This window comes from Rana temporaria, chromosome 1 (genome assembly GCF_905171775.1).
Source record: "Rana temporaria chromosome 1, aRanTem1.1, whole genome shotgun sequence".
Lineage (NCBI taxonomy): Eukaryota > Metazoa > Chordata > Amphibia > Anura > Ranidae > Rana > Rana temporaria.
The window spans coordinates 163,090,099-163,114,641 of record NC_053489.1 but is presented as its reverse complement, the minus strand read 5'-3'; the positions used below and the strand labels follow the sequence as shown (position 1 = coordinate 163,114,641).

At 44.5% G+C, this 24,543-nt stretch overlaps 1 protein-coding gene across 5 annotated transcripts in view; it reads left to right on the top strand.

The window, feature by feature from the left end:
* LOC120932682 (synergin gamma-like) overlaps window positions 1–24,543 on the top strand; it is a 59,094-nt gene that overhangs the window by 24,817 nt on the left and 9,734 nt on the right. For 4 of the 5 annotated variants that reach the window (XM_040345268.1, XM_040345251.1, XM_040345233.1 and 1 more), the window contains one exon: window positions 984–1,584. The exons of the other annotated variant lie outside the window; for it this stretch is intronic. In XM_040345268.1, coding sequence (XP_040201202.1) covers window positions 984–1,145 — 162 coding nt within the window. In that variant the 3' untranslated portion in view covers window positions 1,146–1,584. Of the gene's footprint in view, window positions 1–983; window positions 1,585–24,543 lie in introns of those variants that run through there. 5 annotated transcript variants of the gene reach the window in all.

The following is a 24,543-nucleotide window of genomic DNA, read 5'->3' as shown; positions in this document are numbered from 1 at the left end:
TGCCTGCTGCCATTCCTGAGCAAGCTCTGCACTGGTGGCACTCCGATCCAGCAGCTGAATCCTCTTTAGGAGACGGTCCTGGCGCTTGCTGGACTTTCTTGGGCCCCCTGAAGCCTTCTTCACAACTGCAGTGGAATTTTTTTTATGGGATTAAGTTCATTTTCATGGCAAAGAGGAACTTTGCAATTAATTGCAATTCGTCTGATCACTCTTCATAACATTCTGGAGTATATGCAATTTCCCATCTCAAAAACTGAGGGAGCAGACTATGAAAATTAGTATTTGCGTGATTCTCAAAACTTTTGGCCATGGCTGTGTGTGTGTGTGTGTGTGTATGTGTGTGTGTATATATATATATATATATATATATATATATATATATATATATATATATATATATATATATATATATATATATATATATATATATATATAATGTATATGTGTGTATATATATGTATGTATATATATAGTTGTTTTTTTTTTTTTTTTTATTATTTCTAACCATAATGGGAAGAACAAGAAATACTGTATCTACCAAGCTCAAACTTTAATTTATTCAGCTCACTTATAATAAAAAATATGTTGACTTTTGGGATTCCATATATCACCTACTCCAAACCTCTGTCGTCTGTGAAATATCCTCCCAATACCTCCTCCATTTTGTGACCACTGTCATTCAAAAGACATCCTTCATCCTTTCTCTTCCAAACCTCTCACACATCCTTTCCCTCCTGCAAATCTCTGTCACTAATCATACATTCTGGTTCCACATCCAAACGTCTGTCAATTCCTCCTCCAATTTGTTGTCACTCATCCTGCATTCTAATCCTACCTACTCCAAACTTTTGTCACTGAGAAGTTAACTTTATTTCTCCTCCCTCAATCTTTTGTCACACAGCAGACATTGTTTTATTCCTGCTTCAGTCATCTTGGCTTAAGGTTTATTTTTCTATAATACAGTGATTGTTTTCTTTTTTCAGGCCTCACCTGAACCCATAGGGAACATGCTGCAGTTTGGGGGACGCTCCTATCACCCAAGCTGTGCCAACTTTTGGCTGCACTGCGTGGACTCCAGCCTCCCTGTATTGTCTTGTCGAAGTAACTGTTCAGCTTGTGTTAAACTAAAAGAAGAGATAAAGTGACCTCACAAAGTTTTAGAACTGGACAAAGACCAGCTTATTTATTTTATTCTGTGGTGCTGTTATGCATTAAAACAAAGAATGGAGGTCGAGTCAGACACCACCATGGAAGACACAAATATGAAGATGTGGATGTAACTCTCGGGGAACATACACCAAACTTAGCATTGTTTACAGTATCCAGTGCAATGTTACATTTTAATACAAACTTTGAACTTTTGAATATTTTATTTGGACATTATTCAGAATTTATAATTCAAATTTACAATGAACACTCCCTTTTAGTTCAAGCAATCATACAATTCCTTCTATTACTGCCAGCATGCTCTAAAATTTGACTTCAGTGCTAAATGACTAGATGTTACCATTTTGGAGGTCTTATGATGTATGGCCAGCGCTTTACAGTAAGAAAAACAAATGAAGAATTTTGATATAAAGGAAATATGTGTTGGTATTCTATAGTCTTTTAGACATGGATAAGAATATGATAAGGTTAAAGAAAACTTGATGATTGGGAGTATACGAGAATCTAAATATTATCTAAATTATAACCCCAATTCCAAAAAAGTTGGGGAAGATGTAAAATCTACGTATAAACAGAATGCGATGATTTGTAAATCTCAAAACCCCATATTTTATAAACAATAGAAAATGGTGTTTAAGCTGAGAAAATGTACCATTTTAAGAAAAACAAATAAGGTAATTTTGAACTTGAGGGCAGCAACGTATCTCAAAAAAGTTGTGACAGGGCAACAAAAAGCTGGCAAAGAACAAGTGAAAGGCTGACCGCAGGTCAGCCTGTGTTTGTAGGAGGAGTCAGGCCGTATAAAGCCTGCCCTCCTTTCACCACCTCCTCCGTTGTCGTCTGGGTCTCGTGTCATTTCCGGGCGACTGACGTGAATCCCGTTCCGACGCCACTTCCGGTCTCGGACTGCGCGAGGAGGCGTTTGGCGGCAGTGTGTCTCTCTGCCTATCATACGGACACCGGAGGATTTTTCCCGGCAGGGTCACGTGCTCCGTGGGCGCAGGTAGGGGGAAGGCTGTCTTCCCATCCGTCTCTTTTCGGGGTATATGACGGGGGGGGGGGGTTTTGCCTGTTGGGGTTTTTTCTGCAGGTCCATTTCGATCAAGGGCGGCTGAGTACGGCCACAGGGGCCATGAGGAAGGCCTGGGGGGGGGGGGCTTGTCTTCTCGGTGGGATGGTTGTCATACATATTCCTCACAATTTGACGGTCAGCTGGGAATCCGAAGGGACTGCTGTGGGTGGCTCAGGTCATGCTGATTTTACAGGGGTGGTGCTATAGAGACCCCACACGTTAACCTTACGCTGACATTCAAGGCAGGGGCTCGGTTGTTCTGTACGCATTAACGTTCTTGTTCCTGGATTGATGTTTATTAGGCTTCATGTTCCTTTTCCCTTTAGTTGGTGCTCATTCTTCCGGAAGCACAGAGTTGCATTCCTTGGTGGTTTTCCTTTGTTTTGTTCCGGTCAGTTAGGTATGGTGGCTTCCCTCACTTCTGATCAGGAGTGACGTCTTCTTTTAAAAATAAGAGAGGGTTCATGGGGATGATGGTTCAGGTTCTCATGTTTTCTTAATAGTTGCATATATTGTTTCTTTCCCCAGTGGTGGTGTTCCAAGCTGGTCAGGTAGGTATTGCCATGTGACTCGCTTTCACACAGCCGGTTTATCTAGGTTTCCACTGCACGTTACCCATCACGTCTATGGGCTCAGCAGATTGAGGTTTTCGTTTTTAATTGGCTTGTTCAGTGGCAAGTCTCCTCATCTGCTTCTCACGCAGCTTACGTATCACGTTTTTCGTTCAGTGTCTCTGTCTCATGCAATTTACGTTTCTCATGCAATTTACGTTTCTCATGCTATCAACTTCTTATGTAATTTCACGTTTCTCATGCGGGTTTACGTTTTCTCATGCGGGTATACGTTTTCTCATGCGGGTTTACGTTTCATTCGATTTTGTTTTTCATGCGATTTTACGTTGTCTCATGCGTTTTACATTTTCTCATGCTATTTTACGGTTTCTCATGTGATGTTACGTTTTCTCGTGCGGTTTTAGGCTTTCTCATGCAATTTTACGGTTCTCATATAATTTACATTCTCTCATGCGATTTTACATTTTCTCATGCAGTTTTTCAGGTTTCGTGGTATTCATTTTGGTGTCCTTACTTACTTTCGGTGGTCATGCGACCCACATTTTCTTTTACTTGCGCTTTTGCTGTTATCATTTTTTGCATTGCTCTCACCACTCCTGGGTAGGCAATCTGTAGTGGTTTCTCACAGCTCTTTTCACACGCAGCTTTCGGTTCGCACACCCATGTTTTCCATTCATACTCACGCAGCCACTTTTCTCATCACTACTCACGTGCTCGTGTCAGTACGTTATCACGGTTCTCATGACTACTTACGTTTCTCGCTCAATCTTGTGTCATTTATGTTGTTCTTGTCGTTTTTTAGACCTGGTTCACACTGGGTACGATTTGGAACGATTTGAGATGCGATTTAACATGTCAAATCGCATCTCAAATCAGCAGCAATTGTCGGCAATGGCACTGTCCTAATCAGTGCAACGCCGCATCTGCGATTTCAAAAAGTAGTTCCTGTACTACTTTTTGCGATTTCGGGCCACGATTTACATTAAATTGCGGCCGAAATCGCGGCAAAATCGCAGCCGCGAAATTGCGGTAAAATCGCATTTTACCGCGATTTTGAATTCGCAGCAGTGTGAACCTAGGCTTAATGCTTTCCTTGTTCATCGTCATTTATCCTTAGGTCCAGGTGGCTCCACTGCATGTTTCCTATTACGTTTATAGGATCACATGGATTGAGCTGTTCGTTTTTAATTGGCTTGTTCGGTGGCAAGTCTCCTCATCCGTGGCACATACGTTACATCTCGTTTCATTTTATGTTATCTCACACATACATGGCCTGACACGTCTTCAGGTTTCCAGGTCTGAGTTTACGTTTTTAATTCACCTGTTACGCCGTAGGTAACTCGGCCTGTTTATTACTTTGGTTGCTTCAGTGTGTTCATTTTCCCATAGTCTCAGGTGGGGTGGCCATTGGTCACTAGCTAGTGGAGGTCGGTCATTTTTATATTTGGTTATATCTGGTATGTTTTTTCGGTTGTACAGGTCATGTCGCAGACATTGAGGAATTCGCCTCTAACCCACCTTCTCCAGCTAGGGGGTCGCACCACGTCAGCTCACCTTCTCTCAGGACCTGGACCATCCCAAGACTCATGACGGAACTTCGTAGTAGGGGAATTCCTTTCCCGGCAACCGCCCGGAAAGCCCAGCTCTTCAGGTTGCTTTTCCCAAGCACATCGGATGCTAGTGCAGAGCAAGTTACTCTGCGGACTGTAGTCGCTTCATTAGCTCAAATCCATACTACTCTCAGTTCCCTGGCTACATCATGTCAGGACCTTCGAGATAGAGTGCAGGTGTTAGAGAATCCACCTATCATAGCTCCAGCAGTCGCTGCAGGTCCAGGGGGCGGTTGCAGTTTCCGGTATTCCCCCGTTCCCATGCCAGTTCCAGCAGGCCCAGGTAATCATTCTGCTCCCACGGTTACTCTTGCTCATTTCATCCCCGCTAACATCAAAAAGGACATCCTGGAGGGCAAGGATGTCAATCTGGCGTCCCTGTTGATTGCGACGTAGATGACAACAAGTCCTACGCTTGCGGGGATGTTTCAGTGGTGGTCAAAACCAGGGATCACAGGCTTAACTGTAAATTATCCATCCCAGAGTTTGTCCTGGCCTTCAGTCTCTACAGAGACATCATATGCTCTGCCAGTCCACTTAGGAGGGAGGAGTTGGACCTGTATCTCTTTACTGTGGTCGAGTTAGGCCACAAGTATGGGGGGTCCAACTTTTATGATTATCACCGCTCTTTTTCTGCCAAGGCCGCGGCTCGATTTGCCCAATTCCAGGTAGCTACACTTTGGAGCAGTATTGACACGGAATTATTTTGCCGACACTGAGCTGGGCTCAGATCCCCTGTGTGCGCCACGTGTCAGTCATCCTCTCATACTGCATACCAATGCCCTAATTCAGAGGTTCCTGCCCTGCCCAGCACATCCAGGGGGTCGGGTGTACCTCACCCGTCCGCAGGCCTTCCTGCTCCAGTGGACAAATTAGGCCGGCCCATTCATTTTCTTGGCAAGTCCCAGTTATGCAATAACTACAACCATGGTACATGTAATTTAAGCCAGTGCCGTCTGTTGCATATTTGTACAGGGTGCTTCAGGGCTCACCCCAAGTCGGCCTGTTCACTGAGGCAGCCCAAAGCCCTATGACTAAGCCGCATCAATGTGGCTTTTTTACAAGAGTGCTTAGCTGCCCCATTCGTCACCTTCCTTAAACTGTTTCTTGGTTAAGGGGTTTTCGGAAGGGTTCCACACCGGTTTAGTGTCCTTGCCCTCGGTTAGTGTGGAATGGCCCAACCTCAGGTCTTCGGCAGTAGACTCCGAAGCGGTGGACCTACTTTTGCAAACCAAATTAGATAAGGGTTTCATCACCGGGCCATTCACCACACCACCTTTTCAAGTTTGGGGGGTTAACCCACTGGGGTTGGTGAGAGGGAAGTTTTCCAATAAACCACGTTTGATTTATGACTTGTCTGCCCCTCATTCTTCATACACCTAGCCTCAATTCATTGATACCGTCGGAAGAGTTTTCCCTTCAATACGCTTCAGTTGATCAGGCCATTCAGTCTACCATCATGGTAGGCTCTGGTGCCTGGCTGTCTAAAGCGGACATTGCTGACGCTTTCAAGCTGCTGCCAATTTTACCATCACTTTGGCAATGGCATGGGATCAGGTGGAGGGGGAACTACCATTTTGCTACCAAGCTCACCTTTGGGTCCAAAAGCAGCCCTTGGTTGTTTGAATCATTTGCCCAGGCCCTTAGCTGGATCCTGACACACAGGGAAAATTGTAACGAGGTAAGTCATTACCTTGATGACTTTCTCCTCATTGAAAGTGGTGTTCAGAGGCCAACCGACCTTCTGAAACTCACTGCCGTCTTTTCAGCTCTGAATGTCCCACTGGCAGTAAAGAAAGTGGAAGGTCCCGTTACCAGTTTGACGTTTTTGGGTATCACGCTGGACTCACCATCCATGCAGGCCAGTCTCCCTCCAGACAAGCTGGTTAGGATCAGGGATCGCATTCATGCTTTTTCGGTCTCTCGAGTGTGCACTAGGGTGGAGTTACAGTCGCTACTGGGCATGGTAAATTTCGCGATGAGAATCATTCCCCAGGGTAGGACTTTCATCGCCAGATTACTGTCATTGTTACCTTCTGCCTCTAGTTCAGAGTCTCGGGTTATCCTGGATCCATCTGCTCTGTCAGATCTCCTGATGTGGGATGAGTTCCTCCAAGGGTGGAATGGGGTTTCCACGTTCATCCCTACAGTGTCCAGTTTTTCCCCTCGGGTGTCCACAGATGCAGCAGCCTCCAAAGGTTATGTGGCCATTTTTGGCTCGCACTGTCTGGCAGGGTCTTGGTCCGAGGAAGTCTTGGCAATTCCTCGGTTTGCGGAAACCTCTGCTATGTTTGAGATTTTCCCCATTGTGGCAGCAGCTCAGGTATGGGGGCATTAGTAGGCAGGGCAGATGGTGTTTTTTTCCACAGACAACCAAGCAACCTCTGAAATCATCAACAGTGGCATGTCCAAGTCATTGCGGATTATGGGGTTTGTGCATAGGCTTGTTTGGTTGTCTCTCCGGTTTAATTTTCATTTACATTGTAGGTTTGTCAGTGGTACTCTTAACGTGGCAGCTGATGCTTTATCCCGGTTTAATTTCCCACTATTTTTCAGCAGGTCCCGGACGCAGACGCCTGCGCTACACCTTCACCACCATTCCAGCAACTAGTGTTGGATTAAGTTCTCATCAAGCGGACGCAGCGGCCTTGATCGATAAATCCTTATCCGTCAACACCAGCAAGGCTTACCGTACTGCCTTGAATGCTTTTCAGGCTTTCCGGTTGAGTTTTCCAAGTCCTGATCATTTTGATATCCAGTACCTGCTAGCTTTCACGGCTGTTTACCACTCTCAACTTAAGTTGGCCCACGGTACCATTAGGACATATCTCGCTGGTATTCAGCACTTTATGTCTTTGGTTGACCCTAGTAGACCCTCCATTTTTTTCAGCACATCCCATCAAAGCCATCCTCAGAGGCATCCAGAAGAGCAGCCCCCCAACCATGGTCAATAGGCTTCCTATCACAGGTCAGGTTTTCCGGGGTATGTCTGACATCCTCACGAGGTCTCCGTTTGGGTTCTTGCCTAGCCTAGTGCTCAAGGCGGCAATATACCTGGCATTTTATGGTTTCTTGAGGCCAGGGGAGTTCACGGTTTCTGGCCCAGGGTCACATGTTCTCTTGGTCAGCCAATTAGTCAGACACCCCGGCCACTTCTGTTTACATCTGCATGCTTGCAAGACACAGCAGACAGGAGTGGGCACGGATATCAGGTTTTTTGAGACCGGCAAGGCTTGGTACCCGGTGTCGGTTTTAGACCAGCTCACCAGTGCTTTGTCTGACAAGCCCAGAGATGGTCCTCTTTTGCCTTTCCCTTGTGCTCCCCTCTCCGCGGCTCAGTTCATTCTGCACTGCCGTATCCTTTTGGCTAGTCTGGGCCTGGACCCCAAGGCGTACTCTGGCCATTCCTTCAGGATAGGTGCAGCATCCGCAGCATCACGCCAGGGGTTCCGACCCATATTATCCAGAAATTGGGTAGGTGGAAGCCGTCATGTTACACAAGGTATATCCCAGAGCCTCTGGTCGAGATGCCTCAAGCGTTTGTTAATTTGTCAAATTAAATGTCCATCCTTTGCGTACAATAAATTTTTGATTAACTTCACCCTACCGTGTTTTATTTTTGCCCCCTTTTAGGCATACCATCCAGGTGACCTCGGCACACTTCAGGTCAATGTTCTCGGGTTCTGTGTTCTTTTGTCCGTTCCATCCACAGGTTGACTACGAGTACAAGTGAAATGCTGACCGCAGGTCAGCCTATGTTTGTAGGAGGAGTCAGGCCGTATAAAGCCTGCCCTCCATTCACCACCTCCTCCGTTGTCGTCTGGGTCTCGTGTAACTCCCACCAACTGTTCCCCTTTTTTTCTTTTATTTCACTTCATTTCATTCATCCTTGTGTATGCCCCCTTTTAGGCATACCGTCCAGGTGACCTCGGCACAACCCCAATTCCCAAAAAGTTGGGACAGGACCATGTTTACCACATTGTATCTTCCCTTCTTCATTAACAACAGTCTGGGAACTGAGAATACCAGCTGGTGGAGTATTGGGAGAAAAATGCGATCCCATTCTTGCATGAGCATATACAGGCGGTCCCCTACTTACAAATGACTCCTACTTACAAACAGAGGGAGACAACAGGAAGTGAGATTAAATCTACCCCTAGGAAGGGAAATTAACTTCTGTAAGAGTTATTATGGGGGGGGGGGGGAGAGTGTCTCCACTGATGCTTTATCACCAGTCTATGTTTCCCTAACAATCCAAAATTTTCAAAATCCAATTGTCATTGGGACAGGAAGTGAGGTGAAATCTTCTGAACAGGGGCACAGACAGCAAAACAAATGTTACAGGGGTGATAACCCTTCCATATGCTATCCAAAAAGCTTTTTTGGCTGGAGCTACATTTAAAAAAAAATTTGTTCTGACTTGCAAACAGATTCAACTTAAGAACAAACCTACAGTCCCTATCTTGTTTGTAACCCGGGGACTGCCTGTACTGCTCTAAAACCTGTATATATTCCTCAGCAATGATGGTGCCTTTCCAGATGTGCAAGCTGCCCATTCCATAACCACTAATGCACCCCCGTACCATCAGAGATACTACAATGACTGCAATCCATATATTCTAAAACTCAAAGTTAGAATTCATAGCAAGGGCTACAATCTACAAACTGTTACTTCCAGGCATTTGAAAGGCTTTGAGGGACAAATCAATCGATCTAATAATCATTGGGCTTCACACCTACCCCTTCTCTCAAATATCTGCTTATTTTCCATTGTCCAAGGTAAACTGTCAATTAAGCAGGCTATGCAGGGCTCAAATTTAACAAGAATCGGCTGAAATTCGAGTGACATGGGTGGCCATATTAGCATCACTCAGCTAATAAACCTACCAGCATGTCTTTGGAGTATGGGAGGAAGCCCACGCAGGCACAGCAAAAACATACAAATGTGGTTGGGATTCAAACTGATGTCCCCAGTGCTGTTAGACAGAAGTGCTAACCACCTAGCCAATGTGCTTTAATTTCAGTTAATACCTAATGCCAGCAGCAGGTCATAGCATTAACTGTCAGACTTCACATAACCCTCTTGGACCTCACAAGCTGAAGTTGCAGGCACATTAAAAGTAAGTGTAAAGTGTGGAAATATGGGCAAAATATATATGATAGTCTATCATTCGCTTAGCCTTCCGGCGTGTTAAAGTTTTCTTACATGCACGACCTCATTCACAACAGCTATGTTAGAAAGCAGCTGCTGGTGTGCACTGTCAGGAACGGGGTGCCAATGATCTGAAAACAGCACATTGCACTGTAACCTATTCAATATAATGGATCAAAATGCACACCAGTGAAAAAAAGTACTGCATGCTTTTTTTTTTCCAGCACACACCATTGTATGAACTGACCTAACCAATTTGCCTTGTCTATGCCTTGGTACTGCGCTGGCAAAGGCTGCCCAGCGCAATCCAATGTACCTAGTAAAAATGGGCCTAATACTGCTTGTAGATCTGGTATTTTTTTCGATTCTTTTAACAGGATGACAGCGCCGTTTGCTGTGTTAATTTCGTTGACTAAATGAATAATAGGATTTTTAAAACAGCTTACCTGTAAAATCCTTTTCTTGCAGTACATCACGGGACACAGAGCTCTGTTCTTTACTGCATGGGTTATATTTCACCGTCAGGTGCTGGACACTGGTTGTAATCAAATAGACAGGAGGTTTCCTCCCTATATAACCCCTCCCATACCGGGAGCTCCTCAGTTTTGTAGCAAAGCAATAAGTAACACAAACTTGAACATATATACACATACCAAAAATAAGAGGGGCGGGAGCTCTGTGTCCCCTGATGTACTCCAAGAAAAGGATTTTACAGGTAAGCCGTTTTAAAACTCCTATTTTCTTTCTCGTACATCACGTGACACAGAGCTTTGTTCTTTACTACATGGTATGTCCCAGAGCAATGCCTACTGAGAGGAGGGAGACACAAATAATGCAGACAGCCATCAGACGTGAGGACCTATACTGCTGCCTGTAGTACAGTGCGCCAAAAAGCGGCATCCTCTTGCCGTTCTACATTCACCTGATAGAAAATAGTGAATGTATGTACCGATGACCAAGTTGCCGTCTGGTAAATGAGTCATAAAGGCTTGGAAATGCACCACGCATGAAGCACTTACTGTCCTGGTAGAGTGCACTGTAAAAGAACAGGGGAAAAACCTCTCTTTAAACCACAAGCCTGAATAACAACCTGATGAATCCACATTGAAACCGTTGAGTTAGACACTGCCTGCCCTATACTGGGGACTCCTGGTAGCATAACAAACATTAGTTTTTCTTATCTGAGCAGCCATTTCAGATAGGCCTTGACTGCTCTCATTCTAACAAGAGAATGTAACCATTTTAATAGCCGATTTGAACGCTGCCTTCCTATTCCTAGGATCTTCTGGCAGCGCAACAAAACGTTAGTATCCTGTATCTGAAAACTTTCAGATAGACCATTAACTGCTCTCACTATATTGAGAGAAAGAGATAACTTTTCCTTACGCAGAACGAGGTTCTGGTAAGAAACGCCTTGATTCAAATAAAAACTAGATCATGTTTAGTGAAAAAAAGGGGGGGCTGGGTGAGGATTTAACATCACCCTATCCCTAAAAATTATTAAGTATGGCTCTATATACAAGATAGCTGCCAACGCCGAAACTCTCTTGCGGAGGCTACCGCAACCAAGAACACCAAGGAATATGGTACATCGGCCCAAGGAGCTGTTCCTGTAAGCAGACAAAACTAGACTCAATCCCATGGGCACAAGGGCGACCTAACTGGTGGATTTATATGGATTACTCCTTGTATAAAGGCCTGGATCAAAGGAATGGGAAGCAAGTGGCCTTTGGAAAGAATGCTGACAAGGCCGAGATCTGACCCTTGATGGCACTCAAGGCTAGCTTCATTTCTACTTCCAACTTGTAGGAAGGCAAGAATTCTACCTATGACACACATCCGAGGATGTCATCCTTTGGTCTCATACCAGGAAACATACAGGGAGTGCAGAATTATTAGGCAAGTTGTATTTTTGAGGATTAATTTTATTATTGAACAACAACCATGTTCTCAAAGAACCCAAAAAACGCATTAATATCAAAGCTGAATATTTTTGGAAGTAGTTTTTAGTTTGTTTTTAGTTTTAGCTATTTTAGGGGGATATCTGTGTGTGCAGGTGACTATTACTGTGCATAATTATTAGGCAACTTAACAAAAAAAAAATATATACCCATTTCAATTATTTATTTTTACCAGTGAAACCAATATAACATCTCAACATTCACAAATATACATTTCTGACATTCAAAAACAAAACAAAAACAAATCAGTGACCAATATAGCCACCTTTCTTTGCAAGGACACTCAAAAGCCTGCCATCCATGGATTCTGTCAGTGTTTTGATCTGTTCACCCTCAACATTGCGTGCAGCAGCAACCACAGCCTCCCAGACACTGTTCAGAGAGGTGTACTGTTTTCCCTCCTTGTAAATCTCACATTTGATGATGGACCACAGGTTCTCAATGGGGTTCAGATCAGGTGAACAAGGAGGCCATGTCATTAGTTTTTCTTCTTTTATACCCTTTCTTGCCAGCCACGCTGTGGAGTACTTGGACGCGTGTGATGGAACATTGTCCTGCATGAAAATCATGTTTTTCTTGAAGGATGCAGACTTCTTCCTGTACCACTGCTTGAAGAAGGTGTCTTCCAGAAACTGGCAGTAGGACTTTTCAACCCGAAAAGGCCCCACAAGCTCATCTTTGATAATACCAGCCCAAACCAGTACTCCACCTCCACCTTGCTGGCGTCTGAGTCGGACTGGAGCTCTCTGCCCTTTACCAATCCAGCCACGGGCCCATCCATCTGGCCCATCAAGACTCACTCTCATTTCATAAGTCCATAAAACCTTAGAAAAATCAGTCTTGAGATATTTCTTGGCCCAGTCTTGACGTTTCAGCTTGTGTGTCTTGTTCAGTGGTGATCGTCTTTCAGCCTTTCTTACCTTGGCCATGTCTCTGAGTATTGCACACCTTGTGCTTTTGGGCACTCCAGTGATGTTGCAGCTCTGAAATATGGCCAAACTGGTGGCAAGTGGCATCTTGGCAGCTGCACGCTTGACTTTTCTCAGTTCATGGGCAGTTATTTTGCGCCTTGGTTTTTCCACACGCTTCTTGCGACCCTGTTGACTATTTTGAATGAAACGCTTGATTGTTCGATGATCACGCTTCAGAAGCTTTGCAATTTTAAGAGTGCTGCATCCCTCTGCAAGATATCTCACTATTTTTGACTTTTCTGAGCCTGTCAAGTCCTTCTTTTGACCCATTTTGCCAAAGGAAAGGAAGTTGACTAATAATTATGCACACCTGATATAGGGTGTTGATGTCATTAGACCACACACCTTCTCATTACAGAGATGCACATCACCTAATATGCTTAATTGGTAGTAGGCTTTCGAGCCTATACAACTTGGAGTAAGACAACATGCATAAAGAGGATGATGTGGTCAAAATACTAATTTGCCTAATAATTCTGCACTCTCTGTAGGTCCTCCAGACCCTATAAAAATGGTCCTAGAGGCCAGCTTTCTTGCATTAACCAGGGTAGTTACCAATGAACCTGAAAACCCCTGATTGGCTGTTGAAGCCCTCATTTTAAACAAACTGTTAAACTTAGCGATTTGCAAGGCAGGATGGAATACCGGCCCTTGCAAAAGCAAGTCTGGATGAAACATAAGAGTCCATGGTTTCCCTACTGCCAACCTTACGATCTCTGCATATCAGGATCTGTTGGGCCATGCCGGGCTACTAGTACTGCCAGCTACCTCTTCCACTGCGAAGTGAATGGGCCAGCTGCTGTGTGGCAAACTTCTGTCTCAGTTTGCCGGGGTGGGGGGGGGGGAACGGACAAGCGGAGCTTCCCCTTTTGGGTGGAGCTCTGCTTTAACTGCTACTGTCCACTATGCAGCCATACCACTACTTAACCAAAATAAAAGCACTGCATCTTTTAAAACACAGCTACTGTATGTTCTTTACAAATCTAATAGCCGAGAATCCATGCTGACTATCAGGGGCCAGAGATCAGCAAATCATTGTTCTGAGCAGACTTTCCATCTCTTATCAACTCTTAGATCACCACATTAATTAAATTAAATTACCTCATTCCAAACCCAAGAGGCTAATCATACCATCATAAGCTCATAGCACACACACCAAGAAAGGGGTCAGTTCCTTGGGATTAGAGTGTAAATCACAGCTAATCAGATACGTAATAGTAGCTTTCTGTTATATACAGTATTTCACAAAATTGAGTACACCGCTCACACTTTTGTAAATATTTTATTAGAACTTTTCATGTGACAACACTGAACAAATACCACTGCCTTGCTAAAGAAGCTAAAGGGTAAAGGTGATGGACTGGCCAAGCATGTCTCCTGACCTAAACCCTATGGAGCATCTGTGGGGCATCCTCAAACGGAAGGTGGAGGAGTGCAAGGTCTCTAATATCCATCAGTTCTGTGATGTATTCATAGAGGAGTGAAAGAGGACTCCAGAGACAACCTGTCAAGCTCTGGTGAACCCCATGCCCAAGAGGGTTAAGGCAGTACTGGAATAGAATGGTGGCCACAGAAAATATTGACACTTTGGGCCCAATTTGGACATTTTCACGTTTGTTACCATCAGTTAAACATTAATGGCTGTGTGTTGAGTAGTTTTGAGGGGACAGCACAATTATGTGCCACTCTGTGTTGGTCTATCACATAAAATACATTTACGTTTTTGGTTGTGACATGACAAAATTTGGAAAATTTCAAGGAGTATGAATACTTTTTCAAGGCACTGTACTTTCATGCATATACAATAGGTATAAGTATATAATGACCTAATTAATACACTTAAAGTGCACCATAAGTATAGGCGTGTTAGAACCAAATCAAAACAATAAGACACACCATGCTGGTCTGTCTGCTTAAAATTACTGGGGTCTATTACTAAAATTTCACCCTATAAAACAGCTATAAATAGAAATGCATCGATAAGGCAGAGACAAACATTAAAACAAAAACTTACTCAGTAGAATAAATTCAGGTGAATTAAGTAAGCATACTAAAATCATTTGGGTGTAATGTCCTCAACCTGAACATCCACTCTACCTCTTTGTGATCCACAGGTTAATATTGCCCACCCTTCCAAATGGCCGGTACCTACTGTATCTTCAGAAAGTATTTAGTGTCCCGTATGACATTTTTTTTTTTAAATGGGAAGATACACTGTGGTCCTCCTTTCCTTTTTGATGTGACATACATGTTCCTCAACTTGTTTTGCAAGTGTGTGCTTTGTACGCCTTACATACTGTAATCCACATATACATCAAAGCAGGTATATCATATTTTGGGTATTGAATTTCAGAAATTGTTGCATCTTTAAGGTTTTGACCCTAGTGGTAAATTTAGTCACTGGAATACCTTAAAGGGGTTGTAAAGGAAAAAAATGTTTCCCTAAATAGCTTCCTTTACCTTAGTGCAGTCCTCCTTGCTTTTAAATGTCCTTATTTCTTCTGAGAAATGCTCACTTCCTGTTCTTCTGTCTGTAACTACACACCGTAATGCGAGGCTTTCTTCCTGGTGTGGAGAAAGCCTCTTGAGGGGGCGAGCAGGAGTGTCAGGACGCCCACTAACACACAGCTCCTTTCTCTATCTACAAAGTAGAGAGTGTCCTGACTTGCCCCCTCCCCCCTCAAGAGGCTTTCTCCACACCAGGGAGAAACCCTTGCATTACTGTGTGGAGTTACAGACAGAAGAACAGGAAGTGAGCATTTCTCAGAAGAAATAAGGACATTTAAAAGCAAAATTGAAGGATGAGGTAAGTGAAGGAGGACTGCACTAAGGTAAAGGAAGCTATTCAGGGAAAAAAAAATGCTTTACAACCCCTATAAGAAAACCCCTCAGGGCTTTCCTGATACCAACATTCCATATGTGCAATCAAAGCACTAATTATTTTCACTGTTACAAAATCATATTTATAGAATTCAAATTGATAAATCTTAAAAACATTGTATCTTGCTACAGTGATTTAACCCCCCCCCCCCGCAGCCAAAATGGGGAGGAAAACAAAAAGGATTAACTTCCCCAAATCTACTTCAACCACACCAGTTAAACTCAACAACTTATATTACAGTATTGCTAACAAATATAACATATGCCAGATATTCATGTGCCATAATTATTGTGGCTATCTATAGTAATTACATGTCTTTACATACTTCATTTCGTAGACCTGTGCCCACTTCTTCAGCAGTTACACAAAATGAATGCATAATCGGAGCATATGTTCCAAAGAAAAACTTTTTATTAAAAAGAATCCTATTCCTCTCTCAGGGTCACCCAGAAGGGGAAAATCCCACCAGTAGTGTGTGGGGCAGAGCCACAAAAGTATAGAGGGGAGTCCTTTCTTTGCACTCTCATACACGTTTCCACAGCCACTAAGTATTCTTTATAATTAGGCATAAAGCTATCCTCTTAGCTGCAATCCAAGATCCTGCTCGGATCACAGTATGGATTAAGCCCTCTTGTGGCGAGCAGTATTTAATACAATCCTTCCAAGGCTGATCTGGATAACATCCGTGCATCTCATTTAATCTTCTTGATCTCATTGTAGGGTACACATCTATCCTTAGTATAGATGTAAAGGTCCCCATATTCTCATGCTTATCAACTCCCATATCTCCTACATCCTATTTTGCCTGATGGGAGCATTTTAAGAGATGTTTACTTTAATTTTAGAAAACTCCTAACCGGAATGCCCCTAACGGTAGATGCCTTTCTATACATAATGTTGTGTTTAAGGTCTAGTAAAGTTTTAAGGAAAGAGTCCTTTCTTACTAGGGATAAGTATTTATTCACAGTCCTTATCACCTTTTCCTTCTTCTTTCTTAACAGTTCCTCCCTATTTACTCCCAGGAGGTAAATAAAATAAAAGACTCATTAAGCACTTCTTAAAAACATATCTCTTTTCCATAAATTTCTGTTCTGAATTTCTGTTGTACAGTTCTAGCGATTATTAAAAAATTGTCCCTACAATATGCCTTTAACCCAGATTATGAAATGGAAACTATTACAGTGGTGTAGTGGGTAGCACTCTCACCTAGCAGTTAAAAGGGTCGCTGGTTCGAATTGAATCCCAACCACGACACTACCTGCCTGGAGTTTGCATGTTCTCCCTGTGCCTGCGTGGGGTTCCTCTGGGTACTCCGGTTTCCTCCCACACTCCAAAGACATGCTGGTAGGTTAATTGGCTTCTGTCTAAATTGGCCCTAGTATATGAATGTGAGTTAGGGACCTTAGATTGTAAGCTCCTTGAGGGTAGGGACCGATGTGAATGTACAATGTATATGTAAGAGTGAGTAAATAACTTGTATAGCGCTACAAATGCGAACTAAATCGCCTCAAGGCGCTTGCATCCAGTGACGTCCTAATCCTTCAGAAGAAGTGAGTCTTACGTTTTTTTCTGAAGGCCCAATGGTTTTCTTCCATGTGGATGTCTGTGGATAGAGCGTTCCATAGCCGTGGTCCTTGAAATGCAAATCTACGTTCTCCCTTCGATTTGTAGTGGGACTTGGGGATGTGGAGGAGGTTTTGGTTGATCGGAGAATGCGATTGGGGGTGTAGTGTTTTATTTTCTCGCATAAGTATTGAGGAGCGTTTCCTGGTGTACACTTATGGGTGAGACAGAGGGTCTTGAATGTGATCCGATCCTTTACGGTTAGCCTATGAAGGGTCCTCAATGAAGGGGTGATGGATTCCCAAGGTTTTTTTCCGTTACCAGTCTTGCTGCCGTGTTCTGGACGACTTGTAGGTGCGAAATCTGGTATTTAGGTAGTCCTATGTAGAGGGAGTTTGCGTAGTCGAGTCGGGAATTGATGATTGTTCCAACTACTACCGCTATTTCCTCTTCTGGGATGAAGGGGATGAGTCTATGCAGCAGGCGGAGTAGATGGTGCGATCCACTGACTACTGATCCTATTTGTGCATCTATCGACATCTCGGAGTCAAAGATGACTCCGAGACTTTTGACTTTGGTGCTCAGGGTAATGGTCTGTCCAAGGATGGTGGGTGGTGTCCATGAAGTCTTAGCTTTTATCTTTCAGTTTGCGCGGAGGAGAAGTTCTGTTTTGAATCCATTGAGTTTAAGGGAGCTCTCAATCATCCAATCATCAATCAATGTGAGGCAATTTTCCAATCTGTGATCTGGGTCTTTTTTTCCGGCGATGCGAAAGTAGAGTTGTGTGTCGTCAGCGTATGAGTGGTAGCACAGGTCCTGTTTGCTGATGATTTTGAGGAGTGGGCAGAGGTAGATGTTAAAGAGCATGGGTGACAGGGGAGATCCTTGAGGGACTCCGCAAGAAATTGTGAAGGCTCCTAGTTTCACTGTCTGGGAATGATTTTCTAGGAAAGATACGAACCAGGGTAGGTCAGAGTCTGTGACTCCCGCTACTTCTTTAAGGCGAATGAGTAGAGTTTTGTGGTCTACCGTGTCGAACGCTGCACTGAGATCCGCAGCACCAGGAGACCTGCTTCTACGTCATCTGCTGCTTCGAGGGCGTCATCCCATATATTGAGAAGGCTAAAGCGCTGCATAAATTGATGGCGCTATATAAGTACCTAACTAAAAATAATAACTATTAAAGAATAATTCTAGGCATCAGTAAGTTATACATAGTTAAAATGGTCCAAGCTGGACCGGTGTAACTATGTATATGCTGTACCTGGCTGATGCCCTTGGAAACTGGAATTCACTGAAGTGATCTCTACTTGCTTCCAGGTCCTATGCATTGCATTCTAAATGAATGCAAAAATAGGATTTTTGTACTCACCATAAAATCCTTTGCTTTGTCGTCCATGGACGGACACAGCCTCTTAATTCTTGACAAGTGGGTTATGTTCCCTGTTTACAGGAGAGGACTAGGCAGAAACATGTTAGATATTCATATACATGTCATTTTAAACAGAGCTGAACAGCCCCGCCCAGGGGGAGGTCCCTCTGGACATAACCCTCCTCCCTGCAGCATGCAGCCACAGTTCGTAAAAAGCAGTACAAACCTAAAAAGGAGGGGTGGGTCCTGTATCCGTCCATGGACGACAAAGAAAAGGATTTTACGGTGAGTTAAAAAAATCCTATTTTCTCTTGTCGTCCATGGACGGACACAGCCTCTTAATTCTTGACAAGTGGGACGTCCCCAAGCAGTGTAAAAAAAAAATGAGGGGTGGGAACAGTATCAGTCAAAAAAAACACACAAGTTCACCCCAAACAGGCAGAGCTCCTCAACGGAGGAGATGCAACTTTAGACAGCCGCCTACAAAACCTTGCGGCCGAAGGAAGCATCTGAAGATGCACTCACATCAACCTTGTAAAATTTTGAGAAAGTGTGAACGGACGACCAAATTGCCCTGGTCGAATGTGCCGTGACCGGAAGGGGGGGGCGCCCGCCCCCTAAGAACATAAGCCTGTATGACAGTCTGTCTGATCCACCGAGAAATGGTGGCTGATGAGACTGCCAGTCCCCTTTTGTGGACCAGATACCGACACAAAAAGTGAGTCAGACCTCCGAAACAGAGCCGTAGCTGACAGGTACACCTGCAGAGCACGTACCGCGTCTAAGGAATGAAGAGCGACCTCCCTAGCATGCACTGGCCGAGGACACAAGAACGGAAGCACAATGTCCTCGTTAAGGTGAAAAGATGAAACCACCTTCGGAAGAAAGGAAGGTCGCGGGTCTAAGAGGAGAAAGTATATGACGAACCCCCTGCACAAAGGTACCCACCAGAGAATGGGCCGCCAAAGGCCGCTGAAAGAACACAGCCAAGGCTGAAATCTGGCCCTTAATGGTGCTTAGGGCAAGCTTCTGATCCACGCCACGCTGTAAAAACAGCAGGATTCTGGATACCAAATACGTCCGTGGACGCCAACCCATCTCTTCGCACATAGAGATGTAGGCCTTCCAAGTGCGATGGTAAATCTTCCGCGAAGAAGACTTCTGAGCCTGCAGCATAGTTGGAATGACAGAGTCGGAAAGACCTCGGTCCCTTAGAACCTGGCTTTCAATAGCCATGTCGTTAAAGCCAGCGACTGTAAAAGCAGGATGGAGTATAGGACCCTGGAATAGAAGGTCCTCCCACTGTTCACTGAAAGGGGAGAAAGAACTTCCCTGCCCGGAGAGCCGGAGATCTCAGCCACCAATTCAGAGAAGCCCTGACCAGATGGCTGACCTGAATCTGATGATCCAGCGACGATGGGGATCTGTTCCACTTGGACAGGATCTCCCTCTGTAGTACTCGAGTGTGGAACTGGGCGTACGGTATAGCCTCGAACGAGGCCACCATGAGGCCCAGAACTTGCATACAAAATCGGAGAGACGATCATTTGCTGGGACGTCAAAACTCTCACAGCAGACTGGAGCGTCTGCAATTTTTCCAGGGGTAGAAAGACCCTCGCTTCCGAGGAGTCCAGAATCAACCCCAGATATTCCAAACGCTGAGTCGGAACCAGGACCGACTTCTGAATGTTTAAGACCCACCCGAATTCTTGGAGGGTCTGGCTGGTTATAGACACGTCCTCCCTTAATTCTGAGCCAGAAGCTGCTCTCAGAAGAAGATCGTCTAAGTAGCCCACAATGGCAATGCCTCGCTGTCTCAGCAAAGCTAGGATCGGCGCGAGCACCTTGGTGAAAACTCTTGGTGCTGACGCCAGGCCAAAAGGGAGGGCCACAAACTGATAGTGATCCTCACTGATCGCAAAACGCATAAACCTCTGGTGACTTGCGCAGATTGGGACATGCAAGTACGCATCCTTGATGTCCAAGGACGCCAGAAAGTCCCCCGGATGGAGCGCAGCCACCACCGAGCGAATCGATTCCATGCGGAACTTCCTTACTTTCACAAAGACATTTAGAGCTTTGAGGTCCAGGATCAGGCGGACCCCGTCCTTCTTCGGGACCACAGACAGATTTGAATAAAAACCCTGAAACCTCTCGTCCTGCGGAACGGGTTAAATTACCCCGCAACCTAGCAAGTCCCTTACTGCCCCCTACAGGGCAGCCCGACGAGCCGGTAGGAGAGGGAGACTTGAGGGAAAGAATCTGTTCGGGGGATAGGAAAGAAACTACCTTGTACCCCGAAGAGACCACCTCGCAGACCCATTGGTCGGAGAGCAGAGAGGTCCACCGAGTCGTGAACCTGCGAAGTCGTTCCCCCACCCATGAGTCGGGCGGGGGCAGGCCTTCATGCAGTTGCGGGCTTGGGTGCCGGCTTGTTCGGCTTCCGCACCCAGGGACGTTTCTGTCCCCCAGTTGAGGCCTTGTCGGTCTGGGAGGGTTTACCCGCGGGCCCTGACTGACGAAAATACCGCTTCTGTGTGGGAAAGGAAGGACCCGGCTTACGGAGGGGTCCCTTCCCCTTGGAGGACTGAGGGAGAAGAGTGCTCTTCCCTCCCGTGACATCCTTGATAATGTCATCCAGTGAAGACCCAAAAAGCCTCCCACCCTTGAAGGGTAAATCCGCCAGGGCTTTCTTTCAGCCAAAGCAGGAGGCGTAAAACCACCGCTGAAACAGAAGCGCTGGATATCAAGGGTGCTGCATCTAGTGAAGCATCACAAACAGACAAGGCCCTGGACCAGCTGGTCAGCCAGTCTAATAACTTCGGATGGGAGTTGGTGCTCCTCCACGGTCTGGCGCAAAACCTTTGCCCACTCAGTGTCTGAGACACCAGGGTAGTGGCCACAATAGGCCGCAAGGCAGACCCCAGCATGGTAAACATGGAACGGGTCAGTGCTTCTGATCTTCTATCAGTCTGATCCTTAAAAGCAGGGGTTCCCTCTATAGGTAGAGTGGTCACCTTGTTTAACCGGGCAACCGGAGGGTCCACCACTGGAGGAGAAGTCCACTTTTTTAAAAGGTTCTCCTCAAAAGGGTACCGAACCTCCAGGCGGTGAGGGACTACAAAAGCCTTCTGCGGTTTTTCCCATTCCGCATCAATGAATTTATCAAAGAAAGACACATAAGGAAAAACCTTAATAGAGCGGTCTGAGGAGACCGAGCCCTCAGCGGATACCTCGGCTGCACTATCCAGCTTAAGGGAGTCCCTTACAGCATTGATAAGTTCCCTGACAAGTGCCTTATCATGCCCCGACCCAGTTAAAGGGTCTTCCTCAAAAGGAAGGTCTCAAAAGGACAAAATAAAAATAAAATCTTTTCCTCAGGGCGCTGGGCCCAAAGGGAGACAAATGTCCTTCTCATTTGCTAGGCAGAACGAAACTGAGGCTGCATGCTGCAGGGAGGAGGGTCATGTCTGGAGGGACCGCCCCCTGGGCGGGGCTGTTCAGCTCTGTTTAAAATGACATGTATATGAATATCTAACATGTTATTGCCTAGTCCTCTCCTGTAAACAGGGAACATAACCCACTTGTCAAGAATTAAGAGGCTGTGTCCGTCCATGGATGACAAGAGAAATATTTTTTGACAACTGGACGAGGTAGAAAGCGTGATGTCACCGCCCCACCTCTCCACCTCATCTAATCAGAGAATGATGCTGCCATTTCTAGTATGTCTCTTCTCTCTTAACTGTTGGATCTCATTGCCCTGTTTAAAGTCATTAACACCAACTCCTGAGTGTACCTAATAAAGTCAGACAGAGTCCTGTGGGCGTTTCCTAATAATTTTGTTATATCGCTCATGAATTTAGCGTGTATAAGGTAAAGTCAAGTAGCTGACTTTAGGGCAAATGGCAGACTTCTAATACTGAAGCTGACGTGTTAGGACCAGGCAAAGCTAAAGAAAGTGGATACAAAATTAATTCTTTCATAAAGTGTGGACAGTTATATTAAATTAAGACTCCATATTTATATTCTTGCATATGCCCAGTCATCATTGGTTCTCTTTATAAAGAAGGCCACTTCTGTCAAAAATGCTAAACGTATATAGCCGTTGCACAATATTGCCATTTCATTGTTTAATTTATTATTAAAATTTACTTTTCTGTTCATATTTGCTGTCATCAGATCTTCAAAAACAACCAAAATAATAAACTGTTGATTTCTTGTGTCTGTGGCAAGGAATTACGCTTATGAGGCTGTGCTGTACTCAAACAAAAATTTACAATAATAAACAAAAAACATGTACAGATTGCAAATACATTTAAGTATGGATATTTTGGAAACTGGTTAGTATTTTTTTTCCTTCCAGCAGATTTTTGTCATCTAGCTGCTTCACTTATAATGGTAGCTGTTCACTTCCTGCTCATAGTGAAAATAAACTTACTTGTGAAACCTTTTTTTTATTATTTTTTTTTTAGGAGTACAGTACAGGACACAAGCAGATTCTTAGAAACTGGGTTATATGCTGCTATTTTCGGGTGTTTGGACACTGGCAAACTGAACTGTAACACCTCCCAATGGCAGTTGTAATGTTTTCTTTTTTTTTTTATAACAAGCGCAAACAATAACTTTTTTTTTTTTGGGAGCTTGTTGAATTAAATATGTATGTCGCCTTCCCGCAAAGGTATTGGTTCTAAGCAGTACCCCTAAATTTTTCCGCCCCCTAACTGAGAAGGCCAATCAAAGCTCAGATAAGATTACGTTTTCCACCCCCCCTCACCCCCCCACCCCGTCGTGGCTCCCAGGAATCTACTGCCTTTCCGTATGTAGGATGTGTTAAAATCAACCAATAATGTGTAGAATTATCTATTTGCTACAAGACTAGGGTACCTAACTTTATTGACGGTCCATTTGTACGTCTATACCCTGGGATACTATATTCCCCGGATAACCAAAGGCTAAGGAACTCTCAGTCTCTCTACGTAGCTCCATTTTTTTTTTATAGTCGGTCCACTTCTTCCATTTTTCCTTAAAGTCACGGTTTGTTTCTGAGGTACTCTCCTTTAGCTCTTCCAACCTGTAAGTTTCCTCTACTGCATCTATCCAGTTCCATATCTGTGGACTTTCAGTTTCCTGCCACTTTTTTGGAATAAGCCTCTTTGCTGCGTTAAGCAAATGAGGTAAGAGGGACTTCTTATAACTTTTAATGCCCTCTTGAGTACCGTGGAAAAGGACAACCCAGAGATCTTTCTTTATCTCCATATCCATTATCTCTTTTATTTGGATTAATATTGTATCCCAATAGTTTTGAATTTTTGGGCATGTCCACCATAGATGTGCCATCGTTCCCTTGTCAGGGCACCCCCGCCAACACTCGGCGGTCTGACCTGCTTTAAAGTTATAGGATTTATCAGGGGTAATATACCAACCCGATATGCATTTATAGTTTGTCTCGGCTGTTCGTATATCGATAGCTGAAGAGTGAGTCAATTGCATAATTCTCTGAAAAGTGTTTACCCCTCTAGGGATTCCCAGCTCCCTTTCCCATTTCTCTACAAAGGGTGCTTCCCCCCGTGCTCCCAATTTAATAAGTATCCCATAAAGTTTTGTGATCTTGCCCTTAGAATTTTCGGATTTACATATCTTCTCTAATGGTGTCAGCTCCGCCCCCGTTCGTAAAGGGCGGGGGAGGTGCCGCACGAAGTGATGCAACTGGGAGTAATGCCACCTATCAAGATTCCAATAGTCCGTTCTGGTTTTCAGTTCTTCATAGGTCATTATCTCACCCTCTTTTATAATATCACCCAGGTGAACCATGTCATTCCTGATCCAGTTCCCACCAGTTTTTTTTTCCCCAGGTGCAAAAAAAGCATTTTCTTTTAAGTTCATAAGTGGTGAATTAAATTTCCTGTCAAGTAGTGTCTGAGTCCTATCCCACATCCTTAAAGTATCCCGTGTCATATCGTATGTTTGGTGATCCAGTGCTCTGTGTTGTGCAGGAATCCATAAAGTGTTACTCAATTGTGTATTAGCTTGTGCCTTTTCAATTTGTACCCATCTCTTGTCTTTTCTGTCCCTGGCCCACTCCACCGCCCGAGCGAGAACAGCTGCCTTATAATAGCTTTTAAAATCCGGCACCGGCAGACCTCCAAGTAACTTCCCCTGTTTTAGGATGGAGAGGGAAGTTGTAATGTTTTAATTAGCAAGCAGTAAGGATAAACAGAGACA